At 44.9% G+C, this 25,911-nt stretch overlaps 1 protein-coding gene across 5 annotated transcripts; it reads left to right on the top strand.

The window, feature by feature from the left end:
* The first annotated feature begins 199 nt into the window (after nucleotides 1-199).
* Nucleotides 200-25,849, top strand: KLHL20 (kelch like family member 20). 5 transcript variants are annotated; one of them, XM_027740685.2, is made up of 13 exons: nucleotides 200-277; nucleotides 2,285-2,345; nucleotides 9,587-10,160; nucleotides 14,349-14,507; nucleotides 16,076-16,170; nucleotides 17,344-17,459; nucleotides 18,295-18,478; nucleotides 19,655-19,798; nucleotides 20,062-20,195; nucleotides 20,780-20,988; nucleotides 22,593-22,699; nucleotides 23,969-24,049; nucleotides 24,134-25,849. In XM_027740685.2, exons 2-13 carry the CDS (start codon nucleotides 2,323-2,325, stop codon nucleotides 24,162-24,164), a joined length of 1,857 nt encoding a protein of 618 aa, XP_027596486.1. In that variant the 5' UTR covers nucleotides 200-277; nucleotides 2,285-2,322; the 3' UTR covers nucleotides 24,165-25,849. The 5 variants fall into 5 exon arrangements, with proteins under 5 accessions (XP_027596486.1, XP_027596488.1, XP_027596484.1 ...); XM_027740687.2 differs by having other exon boundaries at nucleotides 208-281; XM_027740683.2 differs by having other exon boundaries at nucleotides 246-285.
* Nucleotides 25,850-25,911: the final 62 nt, after the last annotated feature.

The raw sequence follows: 25,911 nt of genomic DNA, 5'->3' as shown, positions 1-25,911 counted from the left end.
GCAGGGCCGGCGGGGCAGGGGCTGGCCGGACACACCGCCCCGCGCTCTCGCCCAGCCCCGCTGCGGGAGCGCTGCGGGGCCGTGCCCGCCCCGGGGGCCGGGCCGTGCGGGCGCTGCTCTGCTGCGGCGGGCGGGCGGCTCCGGGGGCGGAAGGGGCGGGCGCGGCCCGGCGCGCACCGGCGGCGGTTGGCGGGGGCCGGGCCGCTTCCTGCGGCTGAGGACGCGCTCGGGCGGCTCTGCGGGACCGCGGATCGGCGGCGGCGACCCCGCGCCCGGCGTGAGTGAGCGAGTGAGCGAGTGAGCGGGGCTGTGCGGGGCCGGCCGGGCAGCGGCGGCTCCGCGGGGCTGCCCCCGCCGGGGCGCGGCGGGGCGAGCTCGGCAGCGCTGCCCTGCCCGGGCACCGCCGGGGCCTGGGCCCGCCTCTGCCGGCGCTGGGGCGGCGTGCGCGGCTCCGCGGCTCGGCTGGGCTCGGTCCCTGGGCCGGGGTCCGGTCCCCGCGCGCTGCGGGTCGGCTCCTCTCCCGCCCCTGCCCCCGGCACCGGTGCCCGTCGCGCAGGAGCTGCCGCCGAGAGCCGAGTGATGCCCGCGGGAGCCCGAGAGCCCGGGCCAGGCTGTGCTGGGAAAACCGCCCCTCCAGCCTGTTGCTGCCCCGCGGGCAGCGCCAAGGACCTCGGCTTGAATGGCTTTTTTTTGTTGTCGTTGTCGTTTCTCCCCCCTCCCCCCTCCCCCCCCCAAGCCCCCGCTCTCGGGTTTTTAATGTGGGTTTAAGGGGATTAAATCTGATGCAATCGGTTGGCTAAGAATAGCCTGGTCCGCGATCCTTCCCATGTGCAAAGTGCTCGGATCCCTGCGTGCTCGCACACGGGAGGTGTGGAGGTGCCGCTTCCAGCGGTGTTCCCCGCGCTGGGATGCGGGCAGGCTCGGTTTTCCGGGAGCTCCTCCGTCTGGCTGGGCAGCCGGAGCTCGGGTTTAAATTGGTATGCGGTGCCCTGACCGGGAGGAATTGCCTTTCTTTATTTGCGGGGAAGTACGAACCTGAGTAATTTGCAAGTGTGGCAGGCAGCAAGTCTGAGCTTATCCTTCATTAGCTGGCGAACTGCACGGGTTGTGTGTCTGGGATAAAGTACCTAGGGAATGTTGCATGTAAAATAAGGTGCTTCTTCACATAGATAAATAAAGCTATAACCATTTCGTAGTTTAATTTAAATTGTGCCAAAAATATTTCGTTTATTGCTGGATGCAGGGCTCTAATCTGACAATCTCTGTCTTCCAAATATGCTCTTATTCTTCCTAAATTTAAGCTTTTCTCTTTTAACTGCTACATCTGTTTGTTTTAAGAGTTAATTCGTTCCCATGCTGTCATTGCTTTTCCCACAGTTTGAGTGGTTTCCCATCTCCCACTCCCTTTTTGGATGGGAAGAGGTTTGTGATTATCAGTGTGGAAGGAGAACACCTTTCTGTTCTGTTAATAGATTTTTTTTTTGACAAAAATTTAGGCTTATTGCTTTAAATAATAACTGAATTAAATTTATTCCTAAGTGAATAGTCATCGAAAATGAAATTGGGACAAGTGATGCCCTTGTAAAAAGGGTTAATTTACATTAGAATTAGAAGTTAGTGGTTGAATATGAAAGGCCTGTGCAGTTTGCAACTGTTATTGGTCTCAGAAAATGAATATTTGGAGTGGAAGTGTAGCAAGCGTCAGGCAGCGTCATTAATCTTTGCAGATGTAGTACCATTATTAGCATCCCTCTTACCTCTGGGGCACAGTTATCTTCAGTTTCCAGACACAAGTTTTATCTTCTATCAAATTCTGGCTCTGCAGCGTAGCTGGTGAGCAGGGCTGTGCTGTTTATTAGGTGCCAGCCTGCCTTAAATCTCTGCTAAATGTGCGAGGGAGAGATACCTCCTGGCTCTGAGCAAGGAGTGAGGGTGAGCATCCTGTTACTTCAGATATTTTTTTCCTTTGGTGGAACAGTTTTAAGGATTCAGGGAGGCAGGCAGTTTGCTGACTTTATGATGTGTGTGTTCCATTCGCCTAAGGAATCTTTATGCAGCTGTGGTGAAAATATTTTTGATGGTGTTGATGTTTTCTTCTGCTTTATTCTCTGCAATCCAGGCATCGTTAATCTGGGCTGTGAATTTATAGCTGGATAAGAGCTTGAAGGCACACGAGTACGTGGTTGTGGTCAGTTCTGTTGTCTTAGAGCCAGACTGAAAAGGGGGGAAAAGGGTTCTCTTGCTTCAGGAATCACCTTTTTTTTCTCTTTTTCTTTTGCATCAGGTCTTGAAGTGTAGGGTGAAGGTTTCTCTTCACGGTGCATGGACGGAAAGCCAATGCGCAGGTAAGATACAAAAAACAATTGTTCTTCTCTTATCCAGATAGGATAAACAATTTGAGTTGGTTTTGTATGTGCTTAGACTGTAAAATGTTGTTTGGTTTTAGTTTTTTGTTTTTTTTTTTTTAAAAAGCTTGGCTAGGAGAACTAGAATATAAATCGTTCCTCCTTAGTCCTTACTTCAACGGATTTAGTTTTCAATATTTACAAGACCAGATGTCTTTAAGGAAGAGTATGGAACACAAGTTATAGTAATTCTCTACCCCCCCTTTACTTCCCCCATTTACTGTCATATTTAAAATTCAGTGTTTAACTGCTTAGGTATTCAAATTGTATAAAATAATCTGCCTGGGAATAAATTTAAACTTGATTTCCAAGGGGCATTATTTTTCCCTTAACTGAGGGAGTTTGATGGGTGAGGTCTTGGGTGAAAAGGAGATTTCCTTTTCTAATTATGGATGCCAGCTGCCTCAGCTCTAATGAGCTGAAGATGCAGCTGAAGTTTAATTCAGGGGAGTTCTTGCTGTGGTTATGTCAGAAACATTATCTATCATATAGAGAAAAAGTTGTCACAGTAATTCAGCACAATGACAGGTTTGCAAACAGGGTTTCCTGCTAGTTCTAGTTGCTTTTCACTATTTGATGGCAATCCCACGACAGAACTTAACGGCAAATATATTTCTGTACATGATGCAGGCTGTGTGGAAGCTGAAGTTCTTCTCCTCTAAATGAACTCAACTTATGCATTTTGCTTATTCTGTGCTCTTTGGGATGTCAAAAGAAGGAAAACTTTATAATGAGTAATTCTGTAAACAGTCGTGTAAGAGAGGGCAAGAATTTTAACCATAGACGAATATACAGAGCATTTTTAGCTACAGAAACCATTAGCCTCCATTCTGTGTAAAGAGGAAATAAATAAATACTCATTTAAACCCTTGAAGAATGGCATGGTGTTGTTTAATTAAATGAACTTCTCAAGCACAACAAAAAAGGACTGTGCTGCTGCTGCAGTTAAGCTAATGAGTAAACCCTGGGACATGATATGGGCATCGCTGGGGCTGTGTATTGTTCAATACTTTTGCCAAGATAAGAGATGTGGTTTAGGCAATGAGGAGCTGTATGTGACTTTTACAGTGAATTCCTTTTTCTCCAGGATAGATTAAATAGCAGATGAGTTCTCATCCCTCTTAGTCTTCTACAATGGAGATTGTTTAAATCTTAACCAACATAAACCCACAGCTTTTTAGGTTCTTATGTTGTGCTCCATTTATCAAAATGTTTTTGCAAAGTGACATGAAACTGGTGACTAGCTTGGCTTGTGTTCTTGTTTTCTTGTACTCTATTTTTCATGTTCCTTGTGGAGAAATTGTGGTTCTGGATTTATTTTCATGCCTGCTGTTTTCTGCGTGTCGCACTGAGGCAGAGATTTAAAGTGCTGGAGTTCGTGTGTCTTTCCTTTGGGTTTGTGGTCTTGGACTTGCTGTAGTGGAAGTTCTCTTTGTCACTCAGACTGGGTAGTTTTAGTGGTGGACAACAGCACAGGGCTGAAGAAGTAGAGGGTTGGTTTTCTATTATTGCTGCAGTCTGGCCTGACAGGCACGTCTATGTATCGTGCTCTATATTCATTTCTTGAATACGTTTGCATGTTTTAAGGGCCTCTGTGTGGATTGTTAAAATTTCTGTTTGTTCTTTTGCTGCGTGTCTTAGCAGAAGATGATGAAAGGTTTCCAATTGGATTTCGGGCTCAGATCTTCCTATGAAGTCCAGCTAAACAGATGGCAGAGCACTTCCTTTTATGCTTTTACTCCGGGCTCTGCAGCCTTTTGACATGCCATGGGAGGGTCCTGGGAAGTACTGCAAAGAGAGGGGAGGGAGGCTTGGTCAGTACTGGGTTAGTAAACACAGTGAGATGGTATCAAATGCATTCAGAAGGTGGGAAGTACAGTTTGAACAGGCAAGGAATTCCAGCTATTCCTGTCAAGATTATAGTAGAGAAAATGCTTTGATGCTCAAACAAGATGTGTCTTGCATTAGGAATGAAGGGAAAGTTGGGACAGGCTACTCTTGCTCACTGTCAGGGAAGCAGGAGAATGTGGTTTTGCTGAAGGTAAAACTAAGGCAGTGGGGATCTCTCCAGTGAAGGGCATGGTCCTGCAGCACCCAAACAGGGGCAGAGCAGATCTGATGGTCAGGGTCAGCCAAGAGTCCCATACTCCTCAGGCAAGTCTGTAGGGATGAGGAAGGACAGAGATCAAGCCAGGAGGCCAGTTCAGCAGGTCATTATCAGTGGGGTGCACAGTCAGGTGCAGACATGTCTTTAACATAGGCATGAGGGCTTGAGGAGCCCCCAAGCAAAGTGGGGAGGCTCTCCCAGCTCTTTCTCACCAGCTTTTTCCTGGCAGCCTTTTCCCGGGTTTCAGCAGTGCTATATCAGAGCTGGCTTGAGCACAGACAGCCAGACTCCGCTATGGGAAGGAGGCTTCTGATCCTGATCTTGCACTTGAGGCTCTTGTGTGCACTCAGGAAGTTATCCAGCTGCTTGGACATAGGTCTTACTCAAAACAAAGTAGAAAAGGCTCAGGAAGGCTTTGGAAGACTCCAGCAGTGATCTCATCTTGCAGAGTATGGGCATCCTCATTAGTGGAACAGTTTTCTGGGCTTGGTCAGTGAATATCAAACTAAACAATGTAAATAGGAACAAGTACACCAGATGTTCTCCTTTTCTGTAAAATAAAATAATATTGCAGGCAGGTGTATCTGCTTGTTTGCTTAACTTTGTTGAGAAAGTATACTGAAATTTTGCTGGTTAGGCAAGAAAATGAATCAGTGGTATTTTTACTAATAATCAAACTTTTAGCTAACTAATTCCTAGAGTGATGATTGCCACAATAAAGCATTTCCATTTGCTTAGTTGGCGGTGTTGTGGTGGTGACTTTTGTTGCCAAAGGCTGGGCCAAGTCAAAGGACTTTGTTCTAGAAGTTCTGTAATGAGTATAGGAAATATTTCCTTTGTGTATGTGTTAACTTCAAAGCAAGGCACTGACAGAAATCGCTACTGGTCTGGTTTGTTATTTTTATTTGCTACTAAAATCTCTTGCTACTGAAACCCACTACAGCAATGTATGATTTTTGGATTTCAGTTAATGTTTTTAGCCTGAGACTTGTTCTGTTTCATAGGCCTTAAATCACCCTCTTGTTTTCTGTTGAACTGTGTTAAAGCCAGCTCATAGTCTCATGCTAAAACATACATTACCATAAGCAAAAAAAAGCAGATTTGAAAGTGCTCTATGACAATAGGTGTGTTATTAGGTATTTTTTTTGAATTTTGGAAGAAGCTGCTGCAAGGATGGATGTCTCATAGATGCCTGTGCAAACGAATGAAGTTTTGAGAACTGGCATAGCGGAATAAAATGGAGGCAGAGCAGGCTGTTTATTTAGCTGACTTAGTGTTGCAGACTGCCTGTGCTCCCATTTGTACTTCTCAGCAGTGTGCTACAAAAACTGATCCTTTGTCAGCCCTTTCTTAATCCCATTGTATTTGCTGATTTCCCCGGCCCTGCATTTTGATGGAAGCTAATCCCAGAATATCTGCATAGCTGGGTGTGAATCTTTTATCCTTGCATACACATTTCCTCTCCAATCCTGATCCTCAGCCCTCCTTAATCACCTCGAGTATTCAGGAGCAGCTCTGAGCTCTGGGGGGGGGGGGGGAGGCAGCTCCCCTGCCATGTGAGAATCAAGTGCTGCCTTCTGTCTTTCACACCTCTAAGCTACTGACTCATCATTTCATTCTCTATGCATATATATGCATAATGCACACATAATGCAGTGGAATTATTATCCTCGTGGAGGCACATGCCATCAGACATTGTCCTTTCCATTCACACTTCTGTGGCTGTGTATAACAGCAACCCACCGTGCTTAACATCAAACATCTGGGTTGATCCAGCGTGGAAATTCCTAAGTCCATTGATCACTAGCTTCTGCATTACCCAGAGATAAGTTATGGATGAGTCAGGAGTTCTGATTTGATTATTACTCTTTTTTCTGTCCATTCAATTTTCTTTAATCATTAACCAGCAGTTTCTCTCCTGGAGGAAGGAGGCTGGATACAGTGCAGGCTCTTAGATAAATGCTGATGGGAACAATGCAGGAATGGCTCCAGTTCTTATTAACCAGACTCCTTTTCAGTTACTTAGAGTGTTCAGCAGGGCCTCGTTTAGGCAGAAAAATCCTGTTCTGTCCTGGCTAGGAAGGACTAGGACTACTTCCCAAATCTGGCCAAGTAATCATGTGGCATAAGATGGTGCATCCCATCTCTCTGCAAGAAGTCTTGGGTGGTGGGATTGGCAGGCTTCTCTGTATTCCTTGTGGCAGCATAGCCTTAATCTCATTTTTCTCTGCTTGGATCCTGTGCCAGTCTAAAAAGCTCTTTGAGATCTGCTTTAGGGCTCTTTTTGTCATTGAGGAAAACCTACAGGGCTTAGGTTAGATGGCAGGAAAAGGTTTTTCACTCAGAGGGTGGTTGGGCACTGGAACAGGCTCTACAGGGAAGTGGTCACAGCCCCAGTGCTGCCAGAGCTCAAGAAGCATTTGGATAACGCTCTCGGGCACATGGTGGGATTGTTGGGATGTCCTACGCAGGGCCAGGAGTTGGACTTTGATGATCCTGATGGGTCCCTTCCAGCTCAGCATATTCTATGATTCTATGAAAGAATGTCCTGTCCTGGATGTGTGCCATGTCCTGTGATCCGTAATTATGTGAAATGGGTTTTTATTTGAAGAACGCCTGTTCTGTGTTTAGATGCTTTGACTGACAGCCTGGTCAAGACAAACTGTCCAAAATTCTAGTAACATGTGTCTTAATAGAGCTCTTATTTTTTTCCTTTTTTTCTCCTGGGGGGTGGTTTGACATAGTTTCAAACCCCTATTGCACAATGAAATCCATTTGGCTTGCTTAGAAAGAGCTAAACTCTACAGGGGAGTGATTGTCACCACCTTTCTCCCTTTCTTGGTAGAGGGATTAAATTATTTACCCTCTGGCCTTGGCTGCTGAGGACTATGAAATTAAGCCAATTAGGTAAATTAATGTTCAGCCAAGATTTTTGTAGAGGTACCATTAAATTTGGTTTGTGTGTGCTGCTGCTAAGGGGTCTTAGCTGCATTGTTTGTGAGGAACTTGGCAGAGCTTTGAAAAGGGTTGTCAAACCCCACAAGGTGAATTTAGGTTGTGAGGGACAAGAGTGGGTGGAGGAGAGCGAGAGCAGTATAACAGCAGAAGGATTTGTCAGAGGTGTCAGGAAAGGAGAACGGTGATGGATATAAAAAAGATGGAGTAGGGATGAAAAAACCAAGACTTTAAGGTACAAAGGCTGAGCAGGAGCAAGCAGCAAAACCCAGAGGGGAGGCCCAGCTGGATCTGTGTAACTAAGATATGAGGGAGAGGTAATGGTCTGAAACATCTGAGTATGATAATCAAGGAGAGGGTGTGGAGGGAGTGGGAAAACAGGCTAAGATTCAAGTGAATAATTTGGGCTGCTGCAAAGAGACTGGTTTCCCTGTGGTTAGAAAGTGCATTTGACATAATAATGAGAGGAAAAGATGCAAGTTATTTTTTTTAATTCTTTCTTTCAAGCCTGCTGCAAAATACATTGAGCAATGGCAAAGCCAAGCTAGATTTCCTTTTAACTCTTAATATGAACAAAGTGAGGCAGTGACAGCTCACATATGCCAGTGCACCAGACAAGCTGGTAGTAGAGACAGCACGTATTGGGTCTTTCAGTAAATCTCCAACAGCCATAAACCATCAGTATTCTGATATATTGCTCAATATACTTTTATCGCTCCAAGTCATGGTTTTCCTTTGGCATGGGAAGAGGCAACAGTTTCCTGATTTTCTTTTATTTTCCTAGTAGCTGATATTTCACTGGTGCTGGCGCATCTTTTTAAATAATTGTGTATGCTATGTGGCAGAAATTCACACATGCTTGGGACATGCAAAACGGCATCTCAGTTATGTGAGCACTGATCTGCTTGTTTAGTCTGATCGCTAAAGGTGGAGTTCAGTTTAATTCTTCTTGTTCAGCACAGTCATGACTTGACAGTGAAGCTCGGGGTGCAGGCAGATGTTTGTACAAAGTGAGGTCAGAGATGTGCCATCTTGGTTCACCCCTGCAGAACTGCAGAAGAGCTCCCGTTTTCTGGAGTTATGGCATACGTGTTGTGAAGCATGATCCGTCAGCATTGTTGTGCTGCTGGGCAGGAGGATATTGCACTTAAGCTGTGGCAGAGCTGACATCTCTTCAGAGATGTGAGCAATAAAGGAAAGGTACCTATAATGCCATAAAGAATGACATCAGTTACCTAGAACATTTTTCCTACTCTGTGCCAGTGACTTAGTTTATATATTCTTAAGTCATTCTTCATCTCTAAAGTTACCATCCTGACTTTGTTATCTTCTTTTTTTGGTAGGCTGATAGTTGTGGACACTTGGATTGTTTCAACTATTTGGTCTGATAATCCCGTTTTCCTTCTGTAGTTCTTACTCTACCATTCTTGAGAAAGATTAACCTTCTTTTGAAATGTGTCAGGGAAGGTGGATTGAGGCAGGAGCCTCCATAGCTCAAAAATAACTGAAAAGGTGATGATTAAATGGGTATTCTGTGAACCCGAAAGATACTCATGGTAGGCTGCAGACCATCTTAAGTTACTGAAGTCTGTGAGGCAGTTTAGTGTGTTCAGATGTTACAGTGATGAGCGACCCTATTAAAAACGTAGGTAGAAGAACAGAGAAATTTGGTTAAATCATGGAGCTGGAATTCTTTGCAGTGGAAATCCATCTCCAGCTCTGTCAAAGAAAACTCAAGTGATGGCGGGCAAGTCAGCTGATCTCTGCTTTGAGTCACTCTCTGAAATGGGGATAATGCCTCTCCACCACACAAGGCTACTGCGAGGTTCAGTTCGTAAATATGTGAGTGTAGCTGGATATTACAGCGGTGTGTCATAGAAAGCGTATAAAAATAGCTGTAAACAGAAGCCTGTTGCAAGTTGGCATTTGTTTACTTCCAAGCAAGCTTGGGTTTGAGACGGATTCCTCTTTCATGTGATCACGTGCCTGTTTTCCAGCATGGGCTCACGGGCAGTGCTGGTTTCTGTGCTCGTAACCGGTGCGAGCTGCAGGGCTTTGGTGCTCGGTCGGCGGTGGGCTCGCTGACGATGGTGCTGTATTATTATTTCCTGCGCTGCAGGTGTACCAGTACTCGGCCAGGAGAGACCGGAATGGACGTGACCAGCCGCTGCACACTCGGAGATCCCAACAAGCTGCCCGAGGGGGTGCCGCAGCCCGCTCGCATGCCCTACATCTCCGACAAGCACCCCCGGCAGACGTTGGAAGTCATCAACCTCCTCCGGAAGCACCGGGAGCTGTGCGATGTGGTGCTGGTAGTGGGCGCCAAGAAGATCTACGCCCACAGGGTGATCCTGTCAGCCTGCAGCCCCTACTTCCGAGCCATGTTCACCGGGGAGCTGGCAGAGTCCCGGCAGACAGAGGTCGTGATCAGGGACATCGACGAGAGGGCCATGGAACTGCTGATCGACTTTGCCTACACCTCTCAGATCACTGTAGAAGAGGGGAATGTCCAGACCTTGTTGCCTGCTGCTTGCCTTCTCCAGCTGGCCGAGATCCAGGAGGCCTGCTGCGAGTTCCTTAAGAGACAGTTGGACCCTTCCAATTGCCTGGGCATCCGAGCTTTTGCTGACACTCACTCGTGCCGTGAACTGCTGAGGATTGCTGACAAGTTCACACAGCACAACTTCCAGGAGGTAAGAAGCTGGTGTGCTGCAGTCATGGGGTAAAATGTCTCAGTGTGTCCTGTGAGAGCTTTGAGCAACTCATTTTGTCCTTCTTTCCAAATCCTGCCTTTACATCTGCTCTGTGCCCTAACAGTGATGGGTGCCAGATGTTAGGTGGAGAAGAAAGAGGGTAGGACTGTGTTGTACTTATGGTTTGTATATGATCCACAGCATTTCTTCTCTGAGAGTTGTGTGGTGAGTGCTACATGAGAGGCAGGGTCATGAGTGCAGTTGGATTTGGCATTGGATCTGACATGGCAGCACAGTGGTATGACATTCCATTCCTCTTTCAGAGGTGTTCTGGATTCTACGTGATTGGAGGGCAGACAGGTGTTAAAGTAAGGACAACGCATCAGTAGAACCAAAAAAATTGATGTTGAGCTCTGGGATTGGAAAAGTGGGTGTATGGGGGAGCACACAGCTGCCTCAGTGGAGACCTCGACTCCCTTGCTGGAGCAGAACTAGGGTTTGGCATCTATTATTCAGCAGAAGTTGTCTGAAAGTAATTCAGACGTGTAATATTGTAGCTGACCTTTATATACTCAAATCTCATCCTTTGTTAATTCTGCTTTGATGATATTTTGGGGAAAAAAAGATACCAGCAGCTGGTTCAGGGAAGGATCAGCATAACAATTAGGATTCTGTGAGCAATAGTCAAGAGATGGATCTTTACTGAACTGTTACACCCAAATACATAAAGGAGCCTAACCCTTAAGTAGTGTCTTTCCTGAGCCCTGGTAGGAAGGGCAGGAATTTGTGTATGTTTTGGAAGCAGCTGCTTTGTAGGAGCGTGCTCAGCACGAAGGTCGGGTCCTCTGCTAGAGAGATTCATCTCTTGCCTCTTCCAGAAACTGCCCTCTGCTATCCCTTGGAACAGGTAACCTGATGTGGAGAAATCTCTTCCCACCAGTTTCGCAGGTAGATCCTTTCCAAAGGGAGTAACTCCAGCGTTGACTCCTGATGCTGATTTAGTTTCCCTAGAGAAGCAGCAGTGTGTAAGTGCTGTGAGTGATTGCAGCTTGCTGTCTTTTTTTCCTTGGACATGCAGGAAGCCAATTGGCATTGTATTAATTTCAGTCAGGTTGAACTTAAGAAAAATCTGAGCAGAATCAAACACAAAACGTGACTGTTGGACACAGTGAACACAATACTTGTTATCTAACTATGGACACAACATCAGTTTACTCTAAAAGTTGCAATTAAATGCATCTTTTCTAACCAAATTGTTTGAGATGAGTTCATTTTTTTGTAGAACTTGATGATTTCACTAAACCCTACATTTTAGATGGCCATTTCCTGTGCTCTGTGCTTGCTCTGCACTTCTATTCTTCTGCATTTTTTTGGGGAACAAGATGGTAACCAGATGGTTGTTTATTTTCAGTGCTTGGTCATTTTAATAGTTAGAATTTGTTATTACATGAGTAGGGCGTGCTTACAAGCCTCTAAATAACTTTTTAACAGCTTAACAGTTTTGTTTTAAAATGTTTTAGCATTAATACACACAGCTGGCTTTTAAGAGCTGCTTGCTATGAGCTTCTTTTCTTTTGCAGTCACTTGAAGACAACTTACTGTCTTCCTTATCCCTTCTAAAGCACACAAAGACAAAAGTTTTGGATTGAAGAAAACACTTTTCCTCATAGATGATGCCAATTATAATTGGCTTAACTGAATCACGGCCTCTGTAAAACAACAGCTTGGAATCGAGCACTGTTTCTTTGGCCTGGGCAGGTTTTGGTGTCCCTTTCAGTGCTTCAGGGATTTTGCAGCTCTTCATCCCTAACGACCACTTCTTCTGCTTCCACTGTTTCTCTGCAGAAAATGTTAGTGGTGCTGCTTGTTGGGATTGTATTCCTTCTGCCAGTGCTTTCCATTGGAACAGTGGGTTGGTAATCCCTGATGGAAGCCAAGGATTCGGCTACTTAACCATCCTCCACTGTGGAGGCTGAGAACTGATAAAAAAAATGTGCCTTCTTCTGCAGAGGCTGTATGGTCCTGGTTCCTCCAAGCTGGCAAATAGAAACAAGAGATGGGAAATTCCTGGATGGCAATGTGAAATACTAAGCACTAGGCATCAGGCCAACCCATGCAGTTACTTTGAATGCAGTTTGAATTGCTTCATGTCCTCTGCTGTGCTAACCTCTGGTTCTATTAATTTTTATGCGTATTGCTGCATTACATCATTAACTTCTGGGTAAAATGTTTTTCCAATTTTTTCCATTCCCCCCAATTTAATTTCTTGCCTAAAACCCCTAGTGAATCTTGTGCATGTAATGTGAAATGGTTCTATTAGCAACTCGTCTGTACAAAACCAGCCTTTGTGGTTTTCTTTTTTCTTGCTTGGTCTCTTGACATCTGTGTGAAGGAAAGAAATACACTTAAGGATGAACAACTTGTGCTTTTATCAAGAGACAAAAATTGCACTCCATATTGTATAGTCTGACATTTATTCTGTCTGTAAAAACAGTGATGCACATGAATATTGCAGAGGAAATGAAACCCATCCAATTCTTGTTCAGTAAGTAAGTCAGTCAAATAGATCATTAATATTAGTCAGGTAATTATGAGTGTCCTTATAATTAAGCCAAAATAAGCCTTAGCATTTTAAATAATGATTTGTTTTACTATGTAAACTAACGAGTTGCATGGTAGTAATAACTTGGTTTAAAGTGCTTCCAGTGCTTTGAGTTTTGTGAGGCCATCGATGCAGCTGGGTTTTGTGAGGGTGGAAGAGCCTGGATGACCATCCTTAGCTCATAAACTTCCAGAGCTGATGTTTTCAGAGTCAGAGGCTGCATTACAGACTGTCAGAGTGAAGTTTACACATAAACTTGTCTTTGTAGAAGGGAAGAAGACTCTGGAAAAATGCTGATAAAGATCTTTAATGACCAACCCAGTTCTTAGTCTAAGGCCTAAGCAGTGTGTGGGCCAGCCTTGTTGCAGCCCTTACTGCCCCTGGAAGCCTGTGGGACCCAAGAACCAAGTCTGGATCTCGTTGTCTGCTGTGTTCTTTTTTAACAGTATTTTCTGTTGTCAGTTACTTGGCAATTCCTGCATGTTTGTTCAGTGCCCTTAAATAACTTCTTTAGGTAATTAAAAGGACTGCACAGCTGACTGCTGTTGAGATGATCGTGTCAAAGAATGTTTTTCTTTAATTTATGCAGCAAATCATGAAATAAGTCACAGAATTCTAATGTGGTAGCAAACGATAAGGACAAGCCACTGAACCTCTCAGAGATTACGCGCTACAGACTGAGGATGCTTGTAGGGAAGCCAAACTGGTGGTTATCAGTCAAGCCATTTCTGCAGTTTTTATTTTGATCCTTGCATCTTTCCCATCTACCTGGTGTCTGTGCAGGAGCTGTGGTTGTGTGCGAGCTCTCAAGGCAGTGTTTGTGACTCGCGTGTGCTCTGTGCCGTGCTGTGTGAGCGGTCCTCCAGCAGCAGCCAAAGCCTCCTGAGAAACTTGGTTGCTATCTTGGATGCTGAAGGAATTAATGTGTTTGCAGATTGTCAGTGGCTTGAATTTCACAAGAGATCAGTCCTTAGGGGCTCAGGAGGCTCTGATTCCCTCTTTAGTGCATCTCGACTTGTGCATACTCCATGTATATATTTAGAGCAAATCAAAGAGGCAGGATCAAATGAGTTCCTCTCCTGAAGTATTTTCTGGTCTGCCACAAATCAGCATTCAGGCTTTCCATGTTCTCTGCAGTGCCTCTGGTAACTTATTTGAGACTCTTATTTTTGTGTGCTGTTTTGGTTTTCTTGTGAATCAGTTCAGCTTTTGAGTCACGTATTTATCACAGTATTATTCTGCCTTATATATTAGACACTGCAGACTAGGAGCCTGGTTTTAAAGAAGGGCTTTGTTTTTCATAAATTTTGAAACTTGATCGGTGTGTTTTGTGGTTTAACCCTTGAGGAGCATTCTACAAAAAAACTTAGTGTAAAATTCCCTGTCACTTGCATCCCATCTAAAAGTGCCCTTGTTGCGTTGGTAGGGACTGACTGCAGTCTGCTCTGTGCAGCAAACCCTTCATATGTTGGTGTTGAAACTCATGGGTATTTGACATATTACTGGGTTAGTCCGTGAAGTGCTGGAGTGGTGGCTCTGGTGCTTTGGCCTCTGTCCTTACTTTCTTACTTCTTTTGCTTTCCCAGGTAATGGAGAGTGAGGAGTTCATGCTGCTTCCTGCCAATCAGCTCATAGACATTATATCCAGCGACGAGTTAAATGTGCGCAGCGAAGAGCAAGTGTTCAATGCCGTGATGGCCTGGGTGAAGTACAGCATTCAGGAAAGAAGACCTCAGCTGCCACAGGTAATCCTGAGCACAGTAACATTCCCGGCCGCTTTATCCGGGGGGAGACTGAGGAGGGGTCATGGGGCGGTGCCACAGCAGTTCTGAGTGCACACAGAACCACTGAACTTCTCTCTGACTCCCACCTGTGTTAGGTGGCTTGCACTGTCCCTTCACCTAGGCTGGAAGCTGCACTGGCTAGAACCTTAAATAGGGAATTTGGTGGATTGTTTCCAGGTAGGACTTGCCAAACTAGCTGACTCCAGCAGTCTGTCCAGACAAACCTGCCTGCACTGCTTTGAGTGTTGTATCAAAAACACAGTGGAGAAGAAAATGCTTGTCTCGGTTTGCGGTGCGTCTTTAAACTCTGCTGCTTGATTTGTGCCTCAGCCCTCATGGAGCTTGTCAGAATGGTTTTGTTGGAATGCAGTGCTTCATCTAAGCCAAGGCATTTCACGGAGCAGAACCCATTCTGACAAAGCTGTCAGCCCAAAGCCTCTGAAGTCTCGGGCTGGCTGATCAAAAGAGGTGAGCGTCTGCCTGCCTCAGTGTTTCTGCTTTGGAAGTAGACATTAAATGCAACTTTATTTACCGGAAAGCTTTTGAAAATGGCTTTAAATAAACAAACCAAACTGGAAAAACCTGCTGTTCTCAAGGCAGGTCTTCATGCTTTTATAACTGTCTATACCTGCTTACACCTCCAAATTCTAAACCATTGTGAAAGGAGTGTTATTACTTATTGTTCATTTACTCTGCAATACCACTCAGGTTTGAGAGAGCTAAGTGGTTGATAAAACTACTAACTAAATTGGTGTTCAGGCAGATGTATTGACATTGTGTCATTATTTTAAAGGTTTCCAACTGTGACCTTGTTTTCAGCTGTTAATAGATCCAGTGGATTGTCCCCTTTCAAAGACTGATTTTCTGCTGGGTATCTAAATTGATATATTGAAAAGGCAAAGGTGCTGTAAGATGAGCTGTATTTAACTGAAGTGCCAGGTTTTGGGTAGGTAAATGCCCATGCATGTGTGCCACAGGAATTATTAACTGCCTGTCAAAATTTGTTAGCCACTATGGAGCAAGTCCAGAGGAGGACACCAAGATGATTAGAAAGATAGAGCACCTCTCCTATCAGGAAAGGTTGAGAGGATTGGAATTGTTCAGCCTGGAAAAGAGAAGGCTTTGGGGTGACCTAATTGTGGCCCTCCAGTACCTGAAGTGATCCTACAAGCTGATGGGGCCAGGAGAGACAGGGCAAGGAGGAATGGCTTCAAACTGACAGAAGGCAGGGTTAGATTGGACAGTAGGAAGAAATTCTTACCTGTGAGCATGGTGAGGCACTGGAAGAGGTTGCCCATAGAAGCTGTGGCTGCCCCATCCCTGGAAGTGTTCAAAGCCAGGCTGGATGAAGCTCTGAGCAACCTGGTCTGGTGGAAGGAGTCCCTGCCTGTGGCTGGGGAATTGGAACCAGATGACGTTTGGGTTGGAAGGGATTTAAAGCATTCTATGATTCTGCTGTTTTCCGTTTTGCTTCTTGCATCTCTGTGGGTATATGTGGTTCACCACTGACGTTCTGTTTTGTGTTCCAGGTCCTGCAGCATGTCCGCCTGCCACTGCTGAGTCCCAAGTTCCTTGTGGGTACAGTGGGTTCTGATCCGCTAATTAAGAGTGATGAGGAATGCCGGTAAATCTCCTCAGTGATTCACAGAATTGGACTGTGTTGTTCTCTGAAACTGGGCTGATTTGTCAGTGCTAAGTGGGTGATGCCTCACAATTTCATCTTTTCAACTGGAAGGAGAAGAGAAGCAAGAAAAAGTGTTTTCTATTTCCATAATAGTCAGTGTGCGCCCTAGAAGTGTTTTTCTTCTTTCTGGTTTTCAGTGAAATAGCAAACTTTGAGTGTGCAGTTTGGCTGTTGGTTTGACCTTTCCGTGTATTGATTTTCATTTTGCCTTTTTTTTCCTGCTCTAGTCATGGCCTTTTATTAAAGCTTAGCTTTTACATGATGATCTCAGGAAGAGTTCAAGTATCTTTTCTATGTAGAATGTCTGCACTTTGATAATTGAATTGGACTCTGGGATTAGAGTCTGCTCTTTCCCACAGTGCTAATGCGGGGAAGTTGTCATTTCCCCTTCTTATGGTACAAGTCTCACCTTTCTGGCTCTGCAGAGTTCTGTGTCATCCATAAAGCACACGGTTTATCTTGTGCTTGTTGTAAAAACGTTCAGGGGATAGGCTGAACTCTTCCTGAATAAGCATTCGTACTGGGGGAGTTCCACCTTTGTAGGGGGAAGGAGGACTTTTTTGTTCTTTTTTTGTTTTATTCAAGGGTTTGGAATATTAGGATTAGTCCAGGTGGCAAGTCATGAATGGATGGACAGTGTGAGCTGGCCAGAGCTGATGGAGAAAATATTCATCAAAGGGTACTATCTCCATCTATTGGTTGTGTGTGTATTATGTATTTGTGTGCTTTCCAACTCCTCTTCTGTTCTGAGGCAAAACAACTGATTGTTAAGTTTTAGCTTGAGGCAGACTGGGTTTTTGTTTTTTGGACAGCAAGCCTGACAAATATCTCATCATAGTTTTTTATCAGTCTTTTTATAGCAAGTGATATCTGTTATTAACTCTGGCCAAATACTGGTGCTGGTTTACTGCTGTCACTGGGTAAATGGCTTGTAAGCAACTGTATTTAGGTGACAGTGTGAGTTTTAACTAGAGCTGTTTATGCACTTGTGTGATCTGTGAATACCTGAAGAGCATGACTAGTGCTGGCTGCTCTTCCCATCAGTTCTGATTCATACCTTCTCCTGAGACTGCGGGTGAGCCTTAGGAATTAATATTTTCCTGTCTGGCACAGGGATCTCGTGGATGAAGCTAAAAATTATCTTCTGTTGCCCCAAGAGCGGCCGCTGATGCAGGGCCCGAGAACTAGGCCACGCAAACCCATCCGCTGTGGAGAGGTGCTCTTTGCAGGTGTGTATCTTTGCAGGTGTCTGTGTAGTGCCCAAAGGAGAGCTACAAAGATGGTGAAGGGTCTAGAGGGGCCATACAGGAGTGGCTGAGGTCACTTGGTTTATTCAATATGGAAAGGCGGCTGAGGACAGACCTCATCGCATCCTGCAGCTTCGTCTCGGGGGGAATCAGAGGAGCAGGCTGTGATCTCTACTCTCTGGTGACCAGCAATAGAACATGAGGGAATGGCATGAAGCTGTGTCAGAGGAGGTCTAGGTTAGGTTTTAGGAAAAGGTTTTTCACCCAGAGCGTGGTCTGGCACTGGAACAGGCTCCCCAGGGAAGTGGTCACAGCCCCAAGCCTGACAGAGCTCAAGGAGTGCTTGAACAACACTCTCAGGCACGTGGTGTGATCTTTGGGGCTGTCCTGTGCAGGGCCAGGAGTTGGACTCTGTTCCTAGTGGGTCCCTTCCAGCTCAGACTGTCCTATGATTCTGTGTATCATCCCTGCTGGCTTAGGCCAGGAGACTCCAGGCAAGATTTTCTGGTGGTGGTGTTCTCATCATGCCAGTCTTCACAACATATTTCTGAAATGATCTGTGCATTAATATTTGGAGATTTGACTTTCTTACTTGTGTGATTTCTTTGGTGCTGTGAATGCCACAGTATTTCTGAACTTAAGTAAATGCTCCTAAAAACCATGTTCTGCTTTCTAATTAGAAACCTCAGAATGACTCAGAGATGGGGCTACTGGCACACGGCTGGCGGAGTCTGAGGGGGTTATTTGTGCCAGGAGCACGTGCAGTGGGTGAGCTCAGGGTGTTTGAATGGCACTGTTCTCCTGTGTTTGGTTGCAGTGGGGGGCTGGTGTAGCGGGGACGCGATTTCCAGCGTGGAGCGCTACGACCCTCAGACCAACGAGTGGAGGATGGTGGCTTCCATGAGCAAAAGGCGCTGTGGCGTCGGAGTCAGTGTTCTGGATGATCTCCTCTATGCTGTGGGAGGCCACGACGGTTCCTCTTATCTTAACAGCGTAGAAAGGTAGGTCTCCACAAGGCCACTGTGCAGAATGTTAGCTCTGAATGTTTAAACCTGAGTGCAGCCTCTTAGAAATGAGTTCGTTTTGCCGAGTGTGTTCTTGTTCTGCTGAAAACCTGAAGTTTATGTTACATACTCCTTCAGTATTGTGTTGCTTTGCTGCCGAACTAGGACTTCATGCATAGCAGCTTGTGTCATGTTATGCCCAGCTTAATGGGACAAGCCATAGCCTTTGGAATAGGGCAGGAATCTCTAAGAGATGGGTCTGGGTATAATTGCTGGGAGGAGTGATGATCTTGGTTAACCTCCTTTGCAATTGCTGGTTTGTTTTTAGCGTTGTTGAGGAAGGTGAGGTTACAGTAACCATTTCTTAGTTGTTGAGGGAAAGATCCTAGAATTTTATTGTGGAGTGGCGACTAAAGAATTGAGGAACCTTGGCACTTGGACAGAAGAAGGAAAATAGGTCAGTTTTAGACCTGTGAAAGACTTAAGTCAAACAAGTTTTACCAAGCTTCCTGTTTCTGGGAGCTTCATATGGCAATTCCCATGCCTAAAAGCCACATGACTCAAATCTTGTACTCAAATCATGACTCAAATTTTCTAGTATTCTAAATCTTGGCTGTGTAACAAATCCAATGAGCTATGCAAATATCTCCTCCCTCCCTGGGCCTCCTCATCTTCCCACCTATCTCTTGGATATTCCCAGATTCCCAAGTCATGACTCCAGCCTTACATCTCCCACGTCCTGCACTTTCCTGCTATGCACCTTTTCTCTGGATTCCCAAGTCCATCTGGTTCCTTCATCTTTTATCTGGAAGCGCAGGTCCCAGGGCTGGCTGAGTTCTCCTGTGAACTGCAGAGAACACGGAGCAGAGTAACTCTGGCTGCTGCTCTTTGCATAGCTGCAAGTTACCACATGCCAGCCAGTCCCTGCTAACCTGCTGTCTCAGGAACCTGAACCTTTGATCCTCAGCTTGAATCATCTCAAGCTGCAGTTTGAACATCCCCAGAATAGCATGTACTTGGATGCATTATATCACTTCAGGGGTTTTATCCAACTTACAAAGAGCTGTGTTGCAGTTTAAGCTCAAGATAGGCAGGTTTCACAGCCTTAGTAGCTCCTGAGCATGGGAGAGTCTAAAGCAGACCTAGACAGGTAATTTGTGCTGTTTTTTCCAGGTATGATCCCAAGACCAATCAGTGGAGCAGTGATGTGGCCCCCACCAGCACCTGCAGGACCAGTGTTGGAGTAGCAGTTCTGGGGGGCTACCTCTATGCTGTGGGTGGCCAGGATGGTGTCTCTTGTCTCAACATTGTGGAAAGGTACTTTTTATTACAAAAATTAAAAGAGGAGGATGTGGGGCACACGGAGAAAGAGGGTCTGTTGAAAGGCACAGTTGATGTAAGACAAGCTGGAGAAGAGGTAGAAAATATACAGGTCTTATAGTGATTTTTGTTTAGAGAGAATCACAGAACATTCTGATTTGGAAGGGACCCACAGGGATCATTGAGTCCAGGCCAGTGTTGCTGCCCCTTTGTGGAGGTGTCAACACTTCACTAAGCTCCGGTGTTTATTCTTTTGCCAGGTATGATCCCAAAGAAAACAAATGGACTCGAGTGGCTTCCATGAGCACCAGGCGCCTGGGAGTTGCAGTGGCTGTGCTAGGAGGCTTCCTCTATGCTGTGGGAGGCTCTGATGGAACATCTCCTCTCAATACTGGTATGCCTTTTGCTGTCCCTTAGTTCCAGTCAGCACTTATCAAGGTCCTGTTTGTCCTTAGTGTCCCCAGATGGCTGTTGAATATTTTAGTGATCAGTTCGAGGTGCTTTTTCTTTATTAAATAGTATTTTGCGATGCAGTAATTCACTCTCCAGGCTTGTGAGCCCCTTTTACCTAGTTGTGTATGTCCTATTTTTCTTTCTCAGTGCTGCATTTGGCAGTGTGTCCTGAATGCAATGCTTCGATTATTTGCGTAGCAGTTGCAAGCACATCTTTTTTCCTGCAGCAGCCCTTTTCTGCTGCAGGAAGGAATGTGCCAAAGGTAAAACTTCTGCAAGATGGTAATGCAGGTCAGTTTTTAGCATTGCCAGCTCCCTCTTGAGTGAAGGTCTGAGTGGGATTGAGGCAGGAGAGAAAATGACAAGTGTTCTGTGGAAGAAAAGAGAGAACACACTGCTTCATCATACCTTTGTTGTGTGGAAATTGTAGTGTCTTTGCAGTGAGACTTTGGATGAGGGTTCAAAAGTGCAGATCCCTACTGCCTGCCAGCCTTGTTGTCCAAAGACGTGTCGTTTCCTCCGCAGTGGAACGCTACAACCCCCAGGAGAACCGCTGGCACACCATCGCACCCATGGGGACGAGGAGGAAACACCTGGGCTGTGCAGTGTACCAGGACATGATCTATGCTGTGGGAGGCAGGGATGATACAACAGAGCTCAGCAGTGCTGAGAGATACAACCCTCGGACCAACCAGTGGTCTCCTGTTGTGGCCATGACATCCCGCCGGAGCGGAGTGAGTTTGGCTCGGTTTGCTTGTCCATACCACACACAGTCATGTGGTGAGAGCACAGGGGTAGAGTGTCAGCCTGTGGGGTTTTTTTCCCTCTGATTTCTCTGTGTGTCTGATTTCTCTGTGAGGGCAAAGGTTTGCAAAAAGCTCTCTAGCAAGACTAGAGAATGAAGTGGTAGCCATGTCTTGCCCTAGACAGATGTTTAAAGTGCCTGAGGATGGGAAAATGGGGTAATTTGAGGGTCTTTTTAAATATTTTTGGTCCCTGGTACGGAGTCAACTACTTAGGCTTGGAGCAGAGGATTTTTTAGGTTTTTACTTGGTGACATAGCTGCACTTGGTATGAGATACTATTAAAGAACACTATCAAAATTAGTACCTGAGTCTCTCTGGATGAATTAGGAGGTGAAAATACGTGCTTTCCCAGGAAAAAGCTGGGGAATTGGGTAAGCTTGTATTTAGATACAAATTTACCAGCCTTCCAAGTTTTTTCATTGCCATGAGGTGTGTGTGGGAACAGGGTTTCCGGGCTTTCACTTACTTTGTTGCCTCTCTTCACTGAATCCTATGAGTATGGAGAGTGACAGCATGTTCTCATCAACTGCTAATCTTGGTCCTTTCTGTAGACTTGTGAACGAAAGACTAACACAGCGTTTTAAGTAGTCATCGTGTTTGGGCACATGCAAATGTTATGAATATTTATCACTGGATATTGGATTATACAGTAAAGAATGGATTAGTTCTATCTGTATGTTAGTATTTCAGTGCCTGGTGAGGCAACTATGAAATAATTTGAGGATCTTCTGGTTTTGAAGGCAGAGAACATGTTTTTATTTGTCGTCAAAGCACATGGTACGCTGTCCAACACTGTTCGTTTTAGTTACTGATTAGACACTTGATTTTTTATCAGCTGCTTCTATATTTGCTTTCTGTAGAAACTGCTTAACAGAGGCATCTGTATCTGCAGCCCTCCTGAGTCTCCTGACTTCCTCAAAGCCAAAACGAGGACCATTTTACATTGTGTTCCTGCTCTTTCTCTGTTATACTACATGTTTGCTGCTGGAAGTGATCATCTATTTGACATTTCAGTGATTTTGTGCTTCTGCAAAATGGCTAAGCAGAAAGGCTGGGGGCCAAGGTGATTTACAGGTGGTCCAACCCCCAGCCTGAGAGGTTTGGGACCAGGGGCTTACCTGTGTTTCTTCTACTTTAAGTAAATGTTCCAGGCTGTGGGCTGGAAGTCACAGCAAGTCACACCTGAGGAAGAATTTCAATCCAGAACATAAGTTTTGGATGAAAAAGGTTTAGATTCTCATGTATCTATTATCATTCAAATGGTTCTACTTCTTGTAGCTGTCAATAGGGGGAACCTTCTGCTTTTTCTTTAAGAGATTGTCTAGTTTGAGATATATATTTAACTTTCCGTGTCTCATTTTTTAGGTTATTTTATTTCTGCCACACCCTAAAGAAAAATACCCCAACCCTCTCCTGCAGACTGCCTTTCACCAAACATGGTTATTAAATCCTTTTATTGATGTTTTCATTTTAGCCCTTCTTTTCAGGACATCCCAGCTAAGTAGCTACTGTCTGTGATGGCTGTCTTGCAGGTTGGCCTCGCCGTGGTGAATGGGCAGCTGATGGCAGTGGGGGGGTTTGATGGCACGACGTACTTGAAGACCATCGAGGTGTTTGATCCAGATGCTAACACGTGGAGGTAACTGTTGGGTTTGGGAAACAAGCCAGTAGTGAAATCCAGCTGGAGCTGCTGCCACCCAGCTGGAGCTGTCCCAGCCAAACTAGAAAGGTGATGCACACCACAGTGAAGAACTCAGGTGTGGTAGAGCCAGCACAACACTCACATTGTGGCTGTTGCCTTGCATGGAAGTGTAAGAAAGAATCACATTTTGAAAAGTATCCCGATATTCCCCTTGTCTTTGTTTTGGGCTGAGTCTCTCCTGCTTCCCAATAAAACTAAGCTTGCCCCGAGCAGAAGGAACTCACAGCCATGATGTAGAATTTGGCCTACTAAGATTTTGCTTTCAAGCTGAGGCTGTGATTTCCAAATCCTTTTGGAGGAGCTCAAACAGAACACTGGGAAGTTCTGATGTTTATCCCCTTAAGTCTGCAAGACAGCAATTGGAAGAATTTCATCTGGTGTATAAGCTGAGAGAAATAATATTAAATTGCTGATCCAAAATATGTACTGAGCAGAAAATAGGAAAAGTAGCCTTTGTAGTCATAACTATACTTGAAAGCAAGTGATTGTGTATTTATTCCCAAGTCTAATTAGTTTCAAACTTATATGGGTGTTCTTGCTGCTGTAGTAATCTGGCAGGAGTGGGGAATACAGAGAAATTAATGTCTTTATTCCTACTAGTAATAGTAGTTTAACCCTTTCCTGCTGAGAAGGGCTGTTGCAAGCAGCACTGGAGGAATGTCTCCTTGTTTGTTGAGCCATGGGAATATGCAGCTGAAGTGATTAGGATGCTGGAGTCCGTAGGGATCAGATAGCCATATGAAATGCAGGCACCATTTCAGTAAACAGGTGGTGCTTGGGATGCATTACATCTTGGTTGAATCAGCTGAATTTAGGGTATTAGAATATAAAATTACTAAAATAATTAGAAATAAAAGTAGTCGAATTGTGAGGAGCAAACCTACTCCTGCTCCTGTGTTACCCAAAACGTAGCCCAAGATCAGCTACAGCCTGCAAAGTTGTTTTCTTGTGTATTCAGACAGGGAGAAAGAAGTCATTACTTGAGTAACACAAATCTGGTGTCAAAAGGAGAAGCAGTTTCTGTTTTGAGAGAGAAAGGCCAGCTTCTTCATGGTCTACTTTAAATTGGTGATGGTCTAAGTGTGCTCACCAGGGCTGGTTGGGTTTTTTTTACCATGATAGCTCCAAATGCTCCCAAGGGCTGGTGCCCATGGTGTCTCCATGAGGGATGTGAACCAGTGTGACCCCAAACCCTTGTCCTTGCAGGTTGTATGGTGGGATGAACTACCGGCGGCTGGGAGGAGGCGTAGGAGTTATCAAAATGACACACTGTGAATCCCATATATGGTAAGCATCCAGCGGGAGGGAGTCCCCTTGGTTCTCATTCCTAGAAAAACTGAAGAGACTTGTTGACACTGGACCTCTTTGCAGCTCTAGTATGCACGGTCTAGATCCAATGTAACTCTTTGAGCCGGTGACTCTTTCTATGGAATTACAAAAATGACTTCTGTGAGAATGTGCCCAACGGGAGACCACGTTGTCAGACTCCAGGGAACCACTGGACAAAAGTAGAAGTGTTGCTTATGTCCGTATTTTTTCTAAATAGTCTACATTTTTCGAATAAACCAAACTGTAACAGTTATTGTAGCGTAAACGATGCTGACGTAGAGACTACATGCTGTACTGGGAGTCTGGCAAGGAGGAGGGTTTCCTGCTTTCCCTCCTGCTGTGTGAGCAGTGGATGTGGCAGCTGCTTGGTGGGCGAAAGAGAAACGTGATACAGAAAACATTGCTTTTGCCTTATTTACAGAGAGCTTCAAAAAAAGTACTTGACCTGCAAGGTGCCACCTTTTGCACAGAAGCTTTTCTGTGCACAGAGTATATTTATTTTTTCATTTAATTTGTATCATGTATTTTCTTTGAGTCACTCACAGCGATAGTTCCAGCTTTTTATATACATATATATGTGTGCATATATATATATATATGTATTTTATATATATATGTATATATGTGTGATTTGCGTTTCGACCAGCTGGTGGCTTGGGCAGGGCCACGTCCTGCCAGCTGTTGTGGTTCCAACCCTTGTGGTATGATTTAGGGTCTCATAGAGTACAGGAGAGCTGTGAGGATGGGTGCCCTGAGTATTTTTCAACTCTTGCTGGAGGCAAGAAGTAGAACTGGAACTCTCATCTATTGACTGAATCAGTGAAGTGCCCAAAAATGGGTGAGAGGGGGAAAAGGATTTCAAACGATGCCTTTTTACTGTACAGTGTATGGTACAAAAGTTCAGCTTTTGTCTCTCCACTCCCCTGTATGTGAACCTTGAAACATCTGCTCACTTACAAAAGCCTTTTTCCTCCTGTTGCCTGCTAGATATCAGTTCTTGTCTGAAGCTGAGGTGCAGGTGTTAATTCTGACATTCCCTTCTTGTGCTCTTGCTGGAAGGGCAGACCTGCAGCCAGCTCCTGCCTGCTGAAAAAGGCTTAGACCAGCACCACCTCAGCTGCCCTCTTGTCTGTGTCTTTAGAATTCCAGACCATGATGAGATGGTGCCCTCCCTTTTAGTGATTTTTGTGCACTTTGCCTGTGTGTAGTTAGAGCAGGGAAAGGTATGAGGCTCATTAGATTTTGGAGGGGAAGGACTGTTTGCTGGAACTGTGAGTAACTGGAGGCACCCAGGGGTGGGGGTAGAGGAAGGAGGAACTCTAGACTCAACAGTTCTGTTTGTACTGTAATTTCTATTGAGTATGAAAGAATGACCTTTTGCACCTGATCTAACTGTGGACTTTAACTAAATCTGGGTTTAAAAGAGTAGGAGGACTGTAAATTCTTGAGATGGAAAAAGGCAGTGCTGACATTTTAAGTTCTTTAACTTCATAGTTTGATTCATGTAACTCAGACTTTAATGTGCTTGAATATAGTAAAAATTACACTACAGTCATAAATGGGTCATTAAACCTATTTTTAAAAGCCCCTTTCCCCCTAAAGGTCGGTATTCTTGTGTTTACATTGAAGATCATTTGCACCTTTACAAGGAAAACAAGTATTCTGTAAACAAATGTTTACATGTATCATTTATGCTTTTTTCTAGCATGAGTAACTTGTATAAATAGTGCTATCTTAATAAATTTCTTTTATGCTGTTCTTGGTTTGTTCCTTGGGGTGAAAGCAGTGGGGTATGGTTTACGTGGACACAGATGCTGGTG

This window comes from Pipra filicauda, unplaced genomic scaffold (genome assembly GCF_003945595.2).
Source record: "Pipra filicauda isolate LSUMZ 115617 unplaced genomic scaffold, ASM394559v2 scaffold114_size2234877_pilon, whole genome shotgun sequence".
NCBI classification, from domain to species: Eukaryota; Metazoa; Chordata; class Aves; order Passeriformes; family Pipridae; genus Pipra; species Pipra filicauda.
This window is presented reverse-complemented; position numbering and strand designations above follow the sequence as displayed.